At 40.9% G+C, this 19,522-nt stretch overlaps 1 protein-coding gene across 1 annotated transcript in view; it reads right to left on the bottom strand.

Annotated features, from left to right (window-relative positions):
- The window catches only part of FAM186A (family with sequence similarity 186 member A), a 99,624-nt gene that overhangs the window by 31,231 nt on the left and 48,871 nt on the right, over positions 1-19,522 (bottom strand). The window contains exons 3-9 of the mRNA XM_072767883.1: positions 17,309-17,525; positions 16,210-16,380; positions 2,923-5,549; positions 2,095-2,598; positions 1,303-1,734; positions 511-1,194; positions 316-402 (exon numbers count right to left, since the gene is read on the bottom strand). Of these exons, the coding sequence (XP_072623984.1) occupies positions 316-402; positions 511-1,194; positions 1,303-1,734; positions 2,095-2,598; positions 2,923-5,549; positions 16,210-16,380; positions 17,309-17,525 (4,722 nt within the window). The remainder of the gene's footprint in view (positions 1-315; positions 403-510; positions 1,195-1,302; positions 1,735-2,094; positions 2,599-2,922; positions 5,550-16,209; positions 16,381-17,308; positions 17,526-19,522) is intronic.

The raw sequence follows: 19,522 nt of genomic DNA, 5'->3' as shown, positions 1-19,522 counted from the left end.
CTGGACCTGCTGAGGGGTAAGAGTGATGCCCAGTGCCTGAGCCTGCTGAGGGCTGAGAATGATGCCCAGTGCCTGATCCTGTTCAGGGGTGAGAGTGATCCCCTGTGCCTGGGCCTGCTCAGGAGTGACAGTGATCCCCCATGCCTCTGCTTGCTCAGGGGTGAGAGTGATCCCCTGTGCCTGGGCCTGCTGAGGGGTGAGAGTGATCCTCCCTGCCTGGGCCTGCTCAGGAGTGAGAGTGATCCCCCGTTCCTGTGCCTGCTCAGGGGTGAGAGTGATCCCCTGTGCTTGAGCCTGCTCAGGAGTGAGAGTGACCCCCAGTGTTTGGGCCTGCTGAGGGGTGAGAGTTATCCCCCCTGCCTGGGCCTGTTGAGGAGTCAGAGTGATCCCCAGTGCCTGGGCCTGCTGAAGAGTGAGAGTGATCCCCTGTTCCTGGGCCTGCTGAGGGGTGAGAGTGATCCTCCTTGCCTGGACCTGCTCAGGGGTGAGAGTGATCCTCCCTGCCTGGGCCTGTTGAGGAGTGAGAGTGATCCCCAGTGCCTGGGCCTGCTGAGGAGAAAGAGTGATCCCCTGTTCCTGTGCCTGCTCAGGGGTGAGAGTGATCCCTTGTGCCTGGGCCTGCTCAGGAGTGAGAGTGACCCCCAGTGCTTGGGCCTGCTGAGGGGTGAGAGTGATCCTTCCTGCCTGGGCCTGCTGAGGGGTGAGAGTGATCCCCCGTTCCTGTGCCTGCTGAGGGGTGAGAGTGATCCCCAGTGCTTGGGCCTGCTCAGGGGTGAGAGTGATCCCTTGTGCCTGGGCCTGCTCAGGAGTGAGAGTGACCCCCAGTGCTTGGGCTTGCTGAGGGGTGAGAGTGATCCCCAGTGCTTGGGCCTGCTGAGGGGTGAGAGTGATCCCCCGTTCCTGTGCCTGCTGAGGGGTGAGAGTGATCCCCAGTGCTTGGGCCTGTTGAGGAGTGAGAGTGACCCCCAGTGCCTGGGCCTGCTGAGGAGTGAGAGTGATCCCCTGTTCCTGGGCCTGCTGAGGGCTGAGAGGGATCCTCCCTGCCTGGGCCTGCTCAGGGGTGAGAGTGATCCCTTGGGCCTGGGCCTGCTCAGGAGTGAGAGTGACCCCCAGTGTTTGGGCCTGCTGAGGGGTAAGAGTTATCCCCCCTGCCTGGGCCTGTTGAGGAGTGAGAGTGACCCCCAGTGCCTGGGCCTGCTGAGGGGTGAGTGTGATCCTCCCTGCCTGTGCCTGCTCAGGGGTGAGAGTGATCCCCAGTGCCTGGGCCTGCTGAGGGGTGAGTGTGATCCTCCTTGCCTGGACCTGCTCAGGGGTGAGAGTGATCCCCCCTGCCTGGGTCTGTTGAGGAGTGAGAGGGATCCCCAGTGCCTGGGCCTGCTGAGGAGAAAGAGTGATCCCCTGTTCCTGGGCCTGCTGAGGGGTGAGAATGATCCCCACTGCTTGGGCCTGCTGACGGGTGAGAGTGATCCTCCCTGCCTGGGCCTGCTGAGGGGTGAGAGTGATCCCCTGTTCCTGTGCCTGCTCAGGGGTGAGAGTGATCCCCTGCGCCTGGGCCTGCTCAGGAGTGTGAGTGACCCCCAGTGTTTGGGCCTGCTGAGGGGTGAGAGTGATCCACAGTGCCTGGGCCTGCTGAGGAGTGAGAGTGATCCCCAGTGCTTGGGCCTGCTGAGGGGTGAGAGTGATCCCCTGTTCCTGTGCCTGCTGAGGGGTGAGAGTGATCCCCAGTGCTTGGGCCTGCTGAGCGGTGAGAGTGGTCCCCCCTGCCCGGACCTGTTGAGGAGTGAGAGTGACCCCCAGTGCCTGGGCCTGCTGAGGGGTAAGAGTGATCCCCTGTTCCTGTGCCTGCTGAGGGGTGAGAGTGATCCCCAGTGCTTGGGCCTGCTGAGCGGTGAGAGTGGTCCCCCCTGCCCGGACCTGTTGAGGAGTGAGAGTGACCCCCAGTGCCTGGGCCTGCTGAGGGGTGAGAGTGATCCTCCCTGCCTGGGCCTGCTCAGGAGTGAGAGTGACCCCCAGTATTTGGGCCTGCTGAGGGGTGAGAGTGATCCCCAGTGCTTGGGCCTGCTGAGGGGTGAGAGGGATCCTCCCTGCCTGGGCCTGCTCAGGGGTGAGAGTGATCCCCTGTGCCTGGGCCTGCTCAGGAGTGAGAGTGACCCCCAGTGCCTGTGCCTGCTGAGGAGTGAGAGTGATCCCCCGTTGCTGTGCCTGCTCAGGGGTGAGAGTGATCCCCTGCGCCTGGGCCTGCTCAGGAGTGAGAGTGACCCCCAGTATTTGGGCCTGCTGAGGGGTGAGAGTGATCCCCAGTGCTTGGGCCTGCTGAGGGGTGAGAGGGATCCTCCCTGCCTGTGCCTGCTCACGGGTAAGAGTGATCCCCTGTGCCTGGGCCTGCTCAGGAGTGAGAGTGACCCCCAGTGCCTGGGCCTGCTGAGGAGTGAGAGTGATCCCCAGTGCTTGGGCCTGCTGAGGGGTGAGAGTGATCCTCCCTGCCTGGGCCTGCTCAGGGGTGAGAGTGATCCCCTGTTCCTGTGCCTGCTCACGGGTGAGAGTGATCCCCTGTGCCTGGGCCTGCTCAGGAGTGAGAGTGATCCCCAGTGCCTGTGCCTGCTGAGGGGTGAGAGTGATCCCCAGTACTTGGGCCTGCTGAGGGGTGAGAGTGATCCTCCCTGCCTGGGCCTGCTCAGGGGTGAGAGTGATCCCCCGTTCCTGTGCCTGCTCAGGGGTGAGAGTGATCCCCAGTGTTTGGGCCTGCTGAGGGGTGAGAGTGATCCCCCGTTCCTGTGCCTGCTGAGGGGTGAGAGTGATCCCCAGTACTTGGGCCTGCTGAGGGGTGAGAGTGATCCTCCCTGCCTGGGCCTGCTGAGGGGTGAGAGTGATCCCCCGTTCCTGTGCCTGCTCAGGGGTGAGAGTGATCCCTGGTGCCTGGGCCTGTTGAGGGGTGAGAGTGGGGAACCCCGTGGGAGAGTGTCCAGAAATGGGAAAGGCCTCTGGGGAAGGCAATTGTGTAGAGAGAGGAGTGGTTGGGATGGGATGCTTTCCAGCAGCAGGAATGTCTAATGTCTTAAAACGCCCAAGGAACTCTTTTCTTTGGTGTGACTGGGATGTTACTCTCAGTATGCTCTTCCACCTGGGAAACAATGTCATTGAAGTTTGGCTGAACATCTTTTCTAGTTCTTCATAGTTTTTCCCATTAATCTTCATCTGATCCTTTGGTTTTTTCTGCCACTGCCCTTCATGGTCCTGTGCATTTCTCCTTGGCTTCTGCTTCTCTTCCTTCCAATTAATTTCCAGCTCTTGATATCTCCCTTCCTTCTGCTGTCCTCTCTCCTTCTCCAAGGGCACCCCTGGTTTTTCCATTTTTTCATTCCATGCTTCCAGCTTCTGCTGTTTTGGCTGCTGATACTCTTCTTCCTCTTTTCTTTGCATTTGCTCCTCTCCTTGCTCAGTCCGCTTTTGCATCCTCTGTTTCTGCTGCTCCTTCCATATTTCCTCTTCCTGCCACTGTTTGTGCTTCCGTTGTCCTTGCTTTCCTTCCTTCATCTGGAGCCATGACTCTTCCTCCTGGGGTTTTTTATTTATTACCTCATAGCTCTTCTTCCAGAAACTCCCTTCTTCTTTCAACTGGTGTTTGAGATGTTTACCAAGTATTTTTTCTTGACCTTCTTGCATATATTCCTCCTGCCTTTGTTTTTCCTTTCCCCTGTGGTCTCTCCCTACTGTTGAGGTTACTGGAGCATCTCTTTCCCCTTCTATTTCAGTCAAGATTGTTTGTATTAAATTGTCAGTTAGTGGGTCCATGCTCTTAGATGAGAATAAGGTGCTAATTTCAGGCTTTGCACTAATTGGCTTCTGAAAATGCAATCCTGGCATAAATGAGACTTCCTTTTTTTGTTTCATACGTTTCTCTCCAACTTGTCCTACATTTTTTATATCTTTGTATTTTCTCAAGGTTTTTGTCACAGTTTCAGCCACATTTTGGAAATATTCCTCTATTTTTGCCTTTATGATTCCTAATTTTTCAACCTCTGCTCCTTTTAATAATAACTCCTCTTTTGGCACAATCTTTTTGTCCAAAGGCTTTCCTATGTTATCAATTTTCTCTTTTAGGAAAGCTATTATGGCATCTTGAAATTCTTCCAGGTTACTCTCTTCACTTTTGCCGTCTGCACTTCCAAGAACTCTGGTAGATTCTGAAGTCTCTTCTGTTACCCTAGATTGTGACTTAGCAAGTCTATGAGTCTTGACTTTCTTCGTGAATACCAACATGTCCTCTTCAAGTTTTCCCTGTTTGCTTGTGATGGTTGCTGGAGGGTCTTGGTGCTTCTTTCCTTTTGTTTTCACTTTCTGAGGGGAATAACCAAGTTGGGTCAACCTGAATTGCTCTCCTTGGCTGCTCATCTCACTCATGCCCTCTTTGTCCCCTGACTCAGTGGTGGGTTCCTCTTTATTCTCTGAAGAAATCTGGCTCCTGTCATGTGAATACTCAGGTTTGACCTTCCTGAGTTGTTCCCATAAACTACTTGTTCCCCCTTTGCCATGTTGGCTTTTTGTGTCAGTAGGATAATCAGCAAGGACATGTTGACTTTTTGATTCAGTGGATGGCTTTGATTTGGCTTCAGAAAAGGATTTTATTTCTTTTCTCTTCTTTTCCAGTGCCTGTAGTTCTAAATGATGATCAAATTTGGTCTCTGAGGCTTTCTTTTTACTTTTATCATCACTCAGATTTGACCCAGAGGTCTCATGTGTATATGGGCCTTTAGTTTGCTTTTTCTTCTGTGATTGATGCTGGTCAGTCCCATCTTTCTGATGGATATCACCTTTCTTCAGTGATATCTTATCTTCAGAAGCCTCTTTTTGTTTTTTTTCAGGTAAAGAATATTGCTCGTCAGTTAAATCTGGAGTTATTTCAACTGGGGCTGTATATGAAATAGTTGAGTCCCACTTGATTCCCAAGCCCCTGGTCCCTTTTGTTTGGGCCTCATCTAGAATACTTTCAAATTCTTTAACCAAAATATCATCTGTACTGTCTTCTCTGTCAGCTTTGCTAATAGCAATGGATGATTGTGAAGAAAGCTCAGGTAACACATTCAAGGGTGATGCGGGCAATGCTGTACCTCCTCGGGGTTGTACAACACCTTTGGACCGAATAAGGTATTCATATTTTTCTTCTGCATCTCGCAATTTCTGCTGAAGCATCTCGTTGTTTTCACTGAGCTCTAGCATTATCTTCAGGGAGAGCTCTTTTTCTTTTTCATTTGTCTCGTTTATGTACATACTGGCACTTTGGAGGTTAAAAATTTTTAGTTCATCAGTTAGTGTACTCAAAGCTTTAGATAGGTTTACTATTGTTGATGATATATATTTAATAGCATTGTTTTCCAATTTATTGAACATTGTAGTGTTTATGAGTTCCTGTAGCATATCTTGGATTTCTGAAACCTTTGTGTTTGTTGCAAATTCATCACTAATCATCTGATCTGGTCTTAAAGCATGAGCTGTTGCAGGTCGCTTTATAACTCTTTCTTTCCAAGATTTCCATAGAGTACCTCTAGATGCTAAAGGAAAAAACCCAAGAAAACATAAAATAATGAGATTGCATTTCTTCTTCTGTGTTGTGCTCTATCTATGCTATTGCCTAAGGAATTTAGTCTAAATCTATAGATAGCTATAGGATAAAGATTCATCAGAAAGCTTTGGCTCCAATGGGGCATCTAACTGGTTCAGTCTATAGAGTATGTGACTCTTGGCCTTGGGATTGTGAGTTCAAGCCCCAAATTGGGTGTAGAAATTACTTAAAAATAAAATCTTTAAAAAGAAAAAACACAAATTTTGTCTTCAAAATGGTTCATCTTTTTAAAAAAATAGCACTATTTTTAAAAGAACACTTTTCCCATAATCACCTAGAACTCATGCTTCCAAAGTTTAGTCCTTAGTCTTTGTTTTTTTTTTTTATTAGTCTTTATTTATAATCTCAATTTACCTTCAGTTACTAATTTGAGGTTAGATATAATGAAACTTTCCTTTGGCTCTGATTATGCTTGGTGCTTTCTATTTTCTTCCTTGGGTTTCTGTCTTTCTTTTCTCATTTTTTCAATCACACTTAATCTTAGTTCTTTAGAAGAGTCAAAAAACAAAACAAAACAAAAACAAAACCCAGACAAAAGTCAAACATTTGAAAGGATTTCCAGAAAGCCTGAGTGAGAAACTCAGCAAATTCACCCCCCCAATCCCCCATCAAAAGCAATGATAAAACTTGACAAAGTTACCAAAACCAACCATTTTAGGACTTTGGAAATTGACCAAAGGCATATAACATTTTGGTAAGCATTTATTCAAGAAAAATGATTAAATTTCAGTAAGAATAGTGGAAGTCTGTGATGTTTTAGCCTGGAGTTTCTTCTGTCTCTAACTCCCCCACCAGAGGCCTGGTAGTTCTAAAGTGAGGCAGGCTGTGGAGATTGACAGCTTTACTGCCTAAGGGAGCTGATTTGATCTGGAACAAAGCAAGGAAAAAACCCGTGCTTAGGGGCATTGTCTAAAACATTACTTCCTTAACCCATACACAAATCCATTAGCAAAGAATAGAAGCCTTACTGAATCAATCTGGATCAATTATTGATCACTAAGCTGTGCTGACCCAAAGTTGACCTTAGGAATTCAGACATTAAAATTTTAAAAATGAAAAAAGAAAAAAGAATAACTGAGCAGAGATATCAGTGGCTGCACAGCTGGGGAGACAGACTCCACTGAATTAGTCCAGGCAAGTCACTAAAAAGCAAACCAAAAAAGGAACAAAAAGAAACCCTGGAGGTTATAGGGAAAATGTCCAGGTTTTTTTCTTTTTTTTAGGGGAGGGGCAAAAGGAGAAGAAGAGAGAATCTCAAGCAGGTTCCCTACCCAGTGCAGAGCCTGACATGGGGCTTGATCTCACAACTCTGAGATCATGACCAGATCTGAAATCAAGAGTCAGATGCTTAATTGACTGAGCCACCCAGGTGCCCCTAAAATGTCCAGTTTTTAACATAAAAGTAGCATGCAGAGAAACAGACAAGTATGACCTATACACAGGGCATTAAAGCAGTCAATAGAAATTGCCTCAGGGATTGGGAGGGGAGCAAATGTTGGACTTACCAGAAAAAAGACTTTGAAAGAAGAATTATAACTATGTTCAAAGAATTAAGGGAAGTCATATTTTAAAATAAAGGAAAAATATTATAGCATTTATCATCAAATAGAGCATATCACTAAAGAGATGCAAATTAGAAAAACCAAGTGGAAAATTTAGACTTGCAAAGTACAATAACTGAAATAAAAAATTTACCAAAAGAGCCCAACAGATTTGAAGTGACAGAAGAAAATAACCAGCAAATTTGGCACTAGATTAGTAGAAACTGTCCCTCAGAGACTTGAGGGACACTATCAAACATACCATTGTACAAGTGATAGAACTCCCAGAAGAAGAGGAGAAAGAGGGGGACATTAAAAGTATTGAGGGGCACCTGGGTGGCTTAGTGGGGCACCTAGGTGGCTAGAGGTTGAGCATCTGCTTTCAGCTCAGGGCATGATCCTGGAGTCCTGGGATCGAGTCCCACATTGGGCTCCCCAAAGGGAACCTGCTTCTCCCTCTGCCTGTGTCTCTGCCTCTCTCTGTATCTCTCATGAATAAATAAATACAATCTTTTAAAAAATAAAATAAATAAAATAAAATAAAATAAAAGTATTGGGGGGGCAACCCCGGTGCCCAGTGGTTTAGCACCACCCTCAGCCCAGGGTGTGATCCTGGAGACCTGGGATCAAGTCCCATGTCAGGCTCCCTACACGGAGCCTGCTTCTCCCGCTGCCCCCCCCCCCCGTCATGAATAAATAAATAAAATCTTTTTAAAAAAGTATTGAGGAAATAATAATGGCCAAATCATCTCAAATTTGATGAAAAACATTAATCTGCACATTCAAGAAGCTCATCAAACTCTAAGATAAACAAAAAGATCCATACCTAGATATATTTGGTCAAATTATTGAAAGCCACACAAAGAATCTTTAAAACAAAGAGAGAAAGATGACTGATCACAATCAAAGGAAACTCAAATCAAAGTACAGGGGAGCCATAGCTAATCTAACAGCTTACTACTTAGTAGAAATAATAGAGGCCAGAAGACAGTGAGATGACAAATTCAAGGTGCTCAAAGAATAATATTGCTAACCAAGAATTCTTTATCCAGGAAAACTACTCTTCAAAAAATAAAGGCAAGACATCCATTCCCTGAAATAACATTCTTCCCAAAGTAGCATGCATATGAGACTCTCATAACTATCCTCATTACATGTATCTTTAAACACTTCTCTGTAATTGCATTACAGAATTTCTGTTACATCCATTCCCTGAAATAATTCTTCTCAAAGTAGTATGCACATACAGCTCATATAACCATCCTTATTATACTGGTGTTTTTAACCAGTTCTCTACAGTTAGAGTATTCACTGAAATAACACTCCTCTCAAAGTAGCTTGCAGTGAACACTCATATATCCATAGTAAATGTGTTTTCAACACTTCTTTTAAGTGCATTACAGAATGTCTATCACATCCATTCCCTGAAATAACTCTTTTCAAAGTACCATGTATGTACAATTATTTTTTAAATGAAAGTATAAGACATACTGATGACAACTTAAGGATATGAAAAGATGCTCAGTGTCATCTGTCATTAGAGAATTGTAAACAGTGAAGCTACCCTGGGAAGCTGTAGAGAGGTTCCTCAAAAAGTCAAAATAGAACTACCCTATGACCCAGCAATTGCACTATTAGGTATTTACAAAATACCTAAGGGATACAAAAATAGTGATTCAAAGGGGCACATGTACCATAATGTTTATCACAGTATTATCAACAATTGCCAAATTATGAAAAGAGCCCAAATATCCATCAACTGATAAATGGACAAAGAAGACGTGGTATACACACACACGCACCACATATACATATATACATATGTATATATGTATATATACACATACACAAATACATACAATGAAATAATATTACTTAGCCATCAAAAAGAATGAAATTTTGTCATTTGCAACAACATAGATGTCTCTAGAGTATATTATGCTAAGCAAAGTAAGTCAGAGAAAGACAAACACCATATGATTTCACCCATATGTGGAATTTAGGAAACAAAAGAGATGAACATAAGGGAAAGAAGAAAAGAAATAGAGGCAAACTATAGAGAACAAAAGAATTGCTGGAGGGAGGTGGGCAGGGGATGGGCTAACTGGGTAATGGGGATTAAGGAGAGAACTTGTGATGAGCACTGTAAGCGATGTAAGTGATGAATTATTAAATTCTACTTCTGAAACCAATATTACACTGTATGTTAACCAAGTAGAATTTAATTTAAAACTTGAAAAAAAAGAGAATTGCCAATCACAACAATGAGATACTGTTACACATCTATGAAAATGGCTAGAATAAAAAAAAAAAAAAAAAACTGACAATGCCAGATACTAACAAGGACATGGAGCAATGAAAAATGGTACAGCCACTTGGGAATACAGTTTGGCAATTTCTTACAAAGTTACTTATGAAGTAATATAGTCTTATCAAATGATCTAGCAATCATGCTCCTAGGTATTTATCTAATTATTTTGAAAACTTATGTCCATGAGACTGTTTATATATAGCAGCTTTTTTTTAAAGATTTTTATTTTATTTGTTCATGAGAGACACATAGAGAGGGGCAGAGACATAGACAGAGGGAGAAACAGGCTCCTCACAGGAAGCCCATTGTGGGACTCAATCCCCGGACCAGGGATCATGCCCTGAGCCAAAGGCAGATACTAAACCACTGAGCCACCCCAGCATCCCTATATATAGCAGCTTTATTCTTAATCACCAAAATCTGGAATCAATCAAGTGTCCTTCAGTAGGTAGATAAACTGGTGAATCTATATAATGGAATATTATTCAGCAGGAAAAAAGCTACTAAACCACAATAAAAGATAGGAAGGAAACATAAATATGTATTGCTAAGTGATAGAGGCCTTTGTGAAAAAACTACATACTGCATGATTCCAACTATATAACATTCTTGAAATGTCAAAACTATGGAGACATTTAAAAATCAATGGTTATTTGGGGCTTGGGGAGAGAGAGGAAGGATAAATAGGTGAAACAGAGGATTCTTAGGGTGGAGAAATTATTCCATTTGATATTGTAATGGTGGATATATGACAATATATATTTGTCAAACCCCATAGAGCTCTATAGCACAAGAGTGAAACCTAATGTATGCAAAATTTTTAAAAATACCTATTTAGGAGGTCAGGGGATCCTAGGAAGGAATGAAGACTGTGATTAACAGTCTAACTGTATAAAAAGATGTATGGTACAATCCCACTTAAAGGAATGTAGGTGGTGTTGACCTAAGTAATTGGAAATGGAGTCTGTAAGACTGAAGGCAAAGGGAACTGCACATAGATACTGTACTCTAGTTGATGTTATTCTTCACTAGGATATGTTTTAATAATTCTGATACTGCTATGTATGTATACTGGAAGTGAACAATTAAGTAAAGCAGATGGTAGGAGCAAGTTTCTCATTGAGTTGTAATTTATAGATAAGCAAGAGGAAGAAGATAGAATGATCCATGTGTGATAATGAATTAGAGAAATCAGCATGACCTTGTATAAAGTAGTTAGATTTATATTTATAGATGTGTGCGTACACATTGGTTCTACACACACACACACATTTTTTTCCTCTGTCATATGAAAGGATTGAATAGAAATGACACCCCAGCAGCAATGAGCACTCCTAACAATGAGACTTTGCTTTTCAATACTATTCTCCAATAAAAGAGACCAGAAATCCTTGGAGAAATGGAAGATTCTAGGACTGGGGCAGGACATATTTGAGAGAACCTGATGCATCTTGTAGTGCCAGAAAGTAGAGAAGGGCTAAAAAAATTAAAAAGAAAAAACCACATTGATGACGTTATGTTAAAGGAGCACAGGAACCAAATGAAAGAGGTCCCAATGGCCAAAGGTAGAACTTGAGCAACAAAATAAAGGAGTATTAGATTATAACTCAGAGTATAAAATAAATATCTGTGAGTTCACTTTGATATAAATATTTTTTAAAGATTTTATTTATTTATTCATGAGAGACACAGAGAGAGAGAGAGAGGCAGAGACACAGGCAGAGGGAGAACCAGGCCCCATGCAGGGAGCCTGATGTGGGACTTGATCCTGGGACTCCAGGATCACGCCCTGGGCCAAAGGCAGGTGCCAAACCGCTGAGCCACCCAGGGATCCCTGATATAAATAATGAAGTAAATTAATAAATGAGGAAGAAGAGATAAACTCTAGTACCTAAGAACTTCAAATAATTTATGTAGCTATTCATCCTAAAAGAAAGGGAGCATAACTCCCCATTCCTTAAGTGTGGGTTGCACATATAGACTTGCTTTTAAAAAGCACAGCATGGAACATGAGGTAAAAGAGTAACTTTACAGTGGAGAAACCTGACAAGCACTACTTTAGCCAGGTGATAAAGATCAACATTAAATCATAAATCATTTGATAATATATGCTCTTGAAATTATATGATGATAATGGTACTTTACCTCTGTCATTTTTCTCCCCGGAACCCATAACCCCAGGGTAAACATGAGAAAAAACATCAGACAAATTCCAATAGGGGAGCATTTTATAATATATCTGACTGGTACTCCTCAAGCCTGTCAGGAACATCAAGTGGAAGGAAAAGTCTGAGAAACTGTCACAGCCAAGAAAGCCTAAGGAGACATGACAACAATGTAATCAGGTACCCTGGATGGGATACTGAAATGAAAAAAGGATATTTAGGTAAAAATAAAGCATGATAGGGGTGCCTGAGTGTCTCAGTTGGTTAAGCATCTGCCTTTGGCTCAGGTCATGATCACAGGCTTCTTAGATAGAGCCCTGCACTGGGGTCCTTGCTCAGCAGGGAGTCTGCTTCTCCCTCAGCCCTCTCCCCCTGGCTATGCTCTCTTCCTCTCTCTCTGTCAAATAAGTAAATAAAATCTTTAAAAGGCAACAACAGCAAAAACCCCACAAAAAACCCTAAGGAATTATGAATTCAATCTATAAATTATGGACTTTACTTAATAATGGGTCAATACTGGTTTGTTAATTGTAACAAATGTAATATATTAATAACAGGGGAAACTGGAAAAATATATAGAATTCTCTGTATTATTTTTCTCAATTTTCTTCTAATCTAAGACTGCCTTAATAAATGAAAATGCGATGAAAACATTCCCAGAAAAGCAAAGATGGAAATAATTTGCTTCTTATAGACCTGTCTTACAAGAAATATAAAGAAGTCCTTCAGGCTGAGAGGAAATGATACTAGAGGATAGCTCAAATTCTCACAAAAAATATAGAACAACAATATATGTAGGTAAATATAAAAGAAAGTAAAAATATTTTTCCTCTCTTAACTGATTAAAAAGTCACATAAAATAATAATTATGAAACTATATTGTTGAGCTTATGGTACCAAAAAAATGTAATATATATGACAAAAGAAGGAAAGAGAATGGAGCTATTAAAGCAAAAATTCTATATTTTGCTGGTTAATTAGTACTAATCTTAAGCAGATTGTGATAATTTTTGATGTATACTGTGATCCCTTAGAGCAGCTACTAAGGAAATCACTCCAAAAATACAGGGAAAAAATGGAATTGAAATGGTACACTAGAAAATATTTGTTTAGCCACCTGGTGGCTCAGTGGTTGAGTACCTACCTTTGGCTTAGGTTGTGATCTCAGGGTCCTGGGATCGAATCCTGAATCAGGCTTCTCCCTCTGCCTATGTATCTATCTGCCTCTCTCTGTGTGTCTCTCATAAATAAATTTTAAAAAATCTGGGGATCCCTGGGTGGCGCAGCGGTTTAGCGCCTGCCTTTGGCCCAGGGCGCGATCCTGGAGACCCAGGATCGAATCCCACGTCGGGCTCCCGGTGCATGGAGCCTGCTTCTCCCTCTGCCTGTGTCTCTGCCTCTCTCTCTCTCTCTCTGTGACTATCATAAATAAATAAAAATTAAAAAAAAAAAAAATCTTGGGCAGCCGAGGTGGCTCAGCGGTTTAGCACCACCTTCAGCCCAGGGCGTGATCCTGGAGATCAAGGCCCACATCAGTCTCCCTACATGGAGCCTGCTTCTCCCTCTGCCTGTGTCTCTGCCTCTCTCTCTCTGTGCCTCTCATGAATAAATAAATAAAATCTTGAAAAATAAATAAAAATCTTTTAAAAAAAGATGTTAAAATGTTTTTAAAAAGTTGTTTAACACAGAAGGTAGTAAAAGAAGAACAGGGGAACAAAAAAGATGAAACATGAAAAACAGTAACATGGCATGTATAAATCCAACATATCATTAATTACATTAAATATGAATGAATTTAACATTCCAATCATAAATCAAAGATTACCAATTTTATGTGTTTTCTGTATGTATGTATGTATAGATAGATGATAGATAGATAGATAGATAGATAGATAGATAGATAGATGATAGATAGATATAAAAGCTGACAAGATCCAACTATAAGCAACACATTTTGGATTCAACCTAGTAAACAGTAACCACAGGGGAGCTGGAGAGAATATGCTAATATACTAACACCAAGCAAAATAGACTTCAGGGTAAAAAATGGTTCTAGGCACAGAAATGAACCCTCAACTCTATGGCCAACTCATCTTCAACAAAGCAGGAACCACAATGAGATATCATTTACACCAGTGAGAATGGCCAAAATTAACAAGACAGGAAACAACAAATGTTGGAGAGGATGCGGAGAAGGAGGAACCCTCTTACACTATTGGTGGGAATGCAAGCTGGTGCAGCCACTCTGGAAAACAGTGTGGGAGTTCATCAAGAAGTTCAAAATAGAGCTACCCTTCAACCCAGCAATTGCACTACTGGCTATTTACCCCAAAGATACAAATGTAGTGATCTGAAGGGGTACCTGCACCCCAATGTTCATGTAGCCAAACTGTGGAAGGAACCATGATGTCTTTCGACAGATGAATGGATAAAGAAGATGTGGTGTATATACACAATGGAATATTACTCAGCCATCAGAAAGCATGACTACCTACCATTTACACTGACATGGATGGAACTAGAAGTTATGCTGAGTGAAATAAGTCAGTTGGAGAAAGACAATTATCATATTGTTTCACTCATGTGGAATATAAGAAATAATGAAAGGGACCATAGGGAAGTGGGGGAAACCGAGTGGGGAAAAATGAGAGAGGAAGACAAACCATGAAAGATTCCTAACTTTGGGAAACAAACAAAGGGTTGCAGAAGGGGAGGTTAATGGGGGGATAGGGTAACTGGGTGACAGGCATGAAGGAAGGCACATGATTAGATGAACACTGGGTGTTATACTCTAAGTTGGCAAACTGAATTTAAATAAAATGTTTAAAAAATGGTTCTAGAGACAATGAGGGACATTTTATAATAAGAAGCTCAGTTCATCAGGAAGCTATCACAATTATAAACATATATGCACCTAATAACAGAGCCTTAAAATACAGAATTAAAGGGAGAGATAAACTCAATAGTTGGAAAATTCAACATCCCACTGTCAGTAATAGATAGAACAACTAGATAGAAAATCAGTAAGGATATATATGGAAGACTAAAACAAGAATATAAATCAACTACATATTTATATAATTTATATATAATTTATAACTATATAATGTTCCATGTGTGCTTGAAAAGAATCTATATTTGGCTGTTGTGTTTTTTTTTAAGATTTTATTTATTTGACAGCTTGAGAGAGAGAGAATGAGCAATAGTGCACACACAAACACAAGCAGGGGGATCAGCAGGCAGAGGAAGAGGGAGAAGCAGGTTCTCTGCTGAGCAGGGAGCCCATTACAGGGCTCAATCTCAGGATCCTAGGATCATGACCCAAGCCAAAGGTAGATGCTTAATAGACTGAGCCACCCAGGCTCAGTGAAACGTGAAAAATCACGTTTCTGATAAAGGATTTGTATCTAGAATACATAAAGGACTCTTAAAATTCAATAATTAAAATGAATATTTGAATAATCATTTTATCAAAATAAATATAAGAATGGCTAATAGGGGATCCCTGGGTGGCGCAGCGGTTTGGCGCCTGCCTTTGGCCCAGGGCGCGATCCTGGAGACCCGGGATCGAGTCCCACGTCGGGCTCCCAGTGCATGGAGCCTGCTTCTCCCTCTGCCTGTGTCTCTGCCTCTCTCTCTCTCTCTGACTATCGTGAATAAATAATAAAAAAAAAAAAATTAAAAAAAAAAAGAATGGCTAATAAGCACCTGAAAAAATGCACATCATTAATCTTCAGGAAAATACCATTTAAAACCACAGTGGGATAGCACTTCACACCTCTTAGAAAGGTTACTTTTTGAAAAAGATTATAACAAGTGTCATTGAGGATGTGGAGAAACTGGAACCTTAATACATTGTCGAAGGGAATGTAAAATGGCGCTGTCACTTGGGCAATAAGTTAACAATTTCTTTAAAAGTTAAGCATAAATTTACCAGCAATTGATAAATGACCCAGAAATTCTACTCCTTGGGTAGAAATTCTACTCTACCCAAAAGAAATGAAAACATATGTCCTACAGACTTATACACTTGTGTTCATGGCAGCATTATTCATAAAAGTCAAACGTAGAAACATTCCAAATGTCCATGAACTGATGAGTAGGTAAACAAAATGTGGTATACACAAACAGTGATATACAACTGGTAATAGAAAGGAAGAAACTGCTAATACATCCTATAATATGGCCAAATCTCAAAAACATTATGTTAAATAAAAGAAGTCAGATATAAAAAATTGCATATAATATGATTTGATCTTATGGAACATGCAGAAAAGGCAAACCTATTGAAAGAGAAAATAGATTAGTGCATGTCTGGGCCTGGGGTGGGAATGAGGATTGACTGCAAATGGGCTTGAGGGATCTTTTTGAGATGAAGGAAATGTTTTAAAATTGAATTGTGGCAAAAAAAAAAAAATTGAATGTGGTGATGGTTACACAGCTCTAAATTTACTAAAAGTCACTGAATTGTACACTTAGCATATATGAGTTTTATGGTATGTAAATTGTAAGTTAATAAAGATGTTTCTAGAAAAAGTCAAATCTGTTTCCAATGTCTTAAAGCACCCTTACTTGTTCTTTTCTTTTGTCTCTTCCTTTCTTCAAACAAAGATACGCTAATTCTACTCAGTATCTTGACATTGCTCTCAATAGCTTTGAACGTTTCTGGTAAAAACTCCATTTGTGCAATCCAGTGGTGATGTTCCTCAATATCCATTGCAGTTATCTCAGACAAAATGAGATCTTGAAGAGAGTAAAGAAAAATACTTTTGTGCAGAAAAATAACTATAACCATGTAGGCTTATAATATTGGCTAATTACTCTATATTGTAGTAAATGTAGGTTTCACATTTAGTGCTATTCTGAGGCTTTTCTTTATGAAAAAATGAAAAGGGAAGAGATTTGGAATAGAAAGCTGAACAGTAAATCATTGAAATACTTTGGTATCTAAAATGTGAGCATGTATTTTAATATTGAGAAACTAAACCCCAATTAACTCCTTTCATAAGCTATTTAGTATTTTTAAACCCTCATTACATGAGATTTCTTGCAACTTAATGACATTCCTCTTTTTGTATTCTGAGCTTATTCATTCTTTCATTCAACCAACATCTCCTTAGTCATGTATTATTCTAGATGCTGAGGATATAACACTGAATAAAGCAAATTTCCTGACTTCATACTGCTTGCATTCTAGTGAAAGGAGACAGACAAAAAAGTCAAAATAAAAACATTAGTTATATAGTATGTCAGATGTAACAAATGCTACAGAAAAAAATAAAGAATAAAAGAGTAATGGACAGTGCCAAGGAGTTGGGAACGCGGACAGTCAGAGAACACATCATTTCAAAGCAAGATATGAACAGAGGATGAGCCACGTGGCTACTTGTGGACAATGTTCCAGGCAAAGGAATAGTAAGCATAAAGACACTGGGCAAGGGTATGCTGGCATGCTTCAAGAAAAGCAAGGAGCTCAGAATAGCTGGCACTAAATGAGCAAAGGCTATATTTTTCTTATTTTATTCTTACTGAAACAGTGGATAACTATTCTCTCAATAACCTCCTTAGTCGTCTTTAGTTTGATTTACCCTTTAAAATTTACTTATAGATCCTGTTCTTTAGCTTTTTCATTACTTAGTGGTTTTCCTTTGAACCACCTTTGAAAACTTACTCCATTCTTCCAACCAGGCCAGGATATACACAAGAATCTTTTCTCTAATTTCAGCATTCTTAGCATAAGTAACTATTTTCTCCAGGAAATATATTCTCCGTTTCTTATGTTCTGTAAGGGAGATTTTTTTTCCAGAGTGCACATTCTCATCAAGAGTATAGCGATTTATTATCCGCTGCACATTGAGCAGTATGTCATTCAGCTGCATATTAATGTCCTATAAAAGTAAGAACGAGGATATATTAATACTCAGTTTTTTGATATAATTGAACACCTGTTAATAAAAACTCTCAACAAAGTGGGTTTGGAGGGAAGATAGTAAAGGCTATATAATGAAATATCCACAGCCAAATTATACTCAATAGTAAAAAACTGAGAGCTTTTCCTCTGAGATCAGAAATAAGACAAAGATGTCCACTCTAACCACTTTTATTCAACATAGTACTGGCAGTGCTAGCCATAACAATCAGATAAGAAAAAGAAATGAGGTAAGGAAGAAATTAGACTGTCACTATTTACAGATAGTATATATAGAAAACCTTAAAGACTCCACCAAAAAAAACTATTAGAAGCAATAAATGAATTGAGTAAAGTTGCAGGATACAAAATTAATACCCATAAAATAGTAGCATTTCTATAGAATAATAATAATAAAGCAGAGAGATTAAGAAAACAGTCTCACAATTGCACCAAAAAAAAAAAAAAAAACTATGAATAAACTTAACCAAAGAGGTGAAAGACCTGTACTCTAAAAGCTTTAAAACATCCATGAAATAAACTGATGGCACAAATGGAAAGACATTCTATATTCATGCATTCATGTATTGGAAGAATTAATATCATTAAAATGTTCATACTACACAAGCAATCTATAGATTCAATTTAATCCACATCAAAATATGAAAGGCATTTTTCACAGGACCAGAGCAAACACTAAATTTTATATGCAACCACAAAAGACCCTACATACCCAAAAAAATCTTAAGAAAGAAACAAAGCAGGGGGTAAATTTTATTTTATTTTATTTTATTTTATTTTATTTTATTTTATTTTATTTTATTTTATTTTATTTATTATATTTTTTACTTTTTTATTGGAGTTCAATTTGCCAACATATAGCATAACACCCAGTGCTCATCCCACCAAGTGCCCCCCTCACTGCCTGTCACCCAGTCACCCCTACCCCCCCTAACCCCCCCGCCCACCTCCCTTTCCACCACCCCTTGTTCGTTTCCCAGTTAGGAGTCTCTCATGTTCTGTCTCCCTTTCTGATATTTCCCACTCATTTTTTCTCCTTTCCCCTTTATTCCCCTCTCACTATTTTTTATATTCCCCAAATGAATGAGACCATATAATGTTTGTCCTTCTCCGATTGACTTATTTCACTCAGCATAATACCCTCCAGTTCCATCCACGTGGAAGCAAATGGTGGGTATTTGTCGTTTCTAATGGCTGATTAATATTCCATTGTATACATAAACCACATCTTCTTTATCCATTCATCTTTCCATGGACACCGAAGCTCCTTCCACAGTGTGGCTATTGTGGACATTGCTGCTAGAAACATCGGGGTGCAGGTGTCCCGGCGTTTCACGGCGTCTGTATCTTTGGGGTAAATCCCCAGCAGTGCTATTGCTGGGTCGTAGGGCAGATCTATTTTTAACTCTTTGAGGAACCTCCACACAGTTTTCCAGAGTGGCTGCACCAGTTCACATTCCCACCAACAGTGCAAGAGGATTCCCTTTGGCCACATCCTCTCCAACATTTGTTGTTTCCTGCCTTGTTAATTTTCAGGAGGTAAATTTTAGATTCTAAGTTATGCTATAAAGCTGGAGTAATCAAAATGGCATGGTGCTGGAACAAAAATATACACATGGGTCAATGGAACAGTACAGAGAGCCCAGAAATAAACCCACAAATATATGGTCAGTTATCTTTGACAAAGTGGAAAAGAATAGGCAACGAAAAAGACAGTCTCTACAAAAAATGGTGTTAGGAAAACTGGACAGCTACATACAAAAGAATGATCCTAGACTACTTTCTTACACCATACACAAAAATAAACTCAAAGTGGATTAAAGACCTAAATGTGAGGCCTGAAACCATAAATATTTTAGAAGAGAGAACAAGCTGACATTAGCTGTAGCAACATTTTTTCTAGATATATCTCCTGAAGCAAAGAAAAGAAATGCAAAAACTGAACTACTGGGACTA

The sequence above is a fragment of the Vulpes vulpes genome, chromosome 8, assembly GCF_048418805.1.
Source record: "Vulpes vulpes isolate BD-2025 chromosome 8, VulVul3, whole genome shotgun sequence".
NCBI classification, from domain to species: domain Eukaryota; kingdom Metazoa; phylum Chordata; class Mammalia; order Carnivora; family Canidae; genus Vulpes; species Vulpes vulpes.
This window is presented reverse-complemented; position numbering and strand designations above follow the sequence as displayed.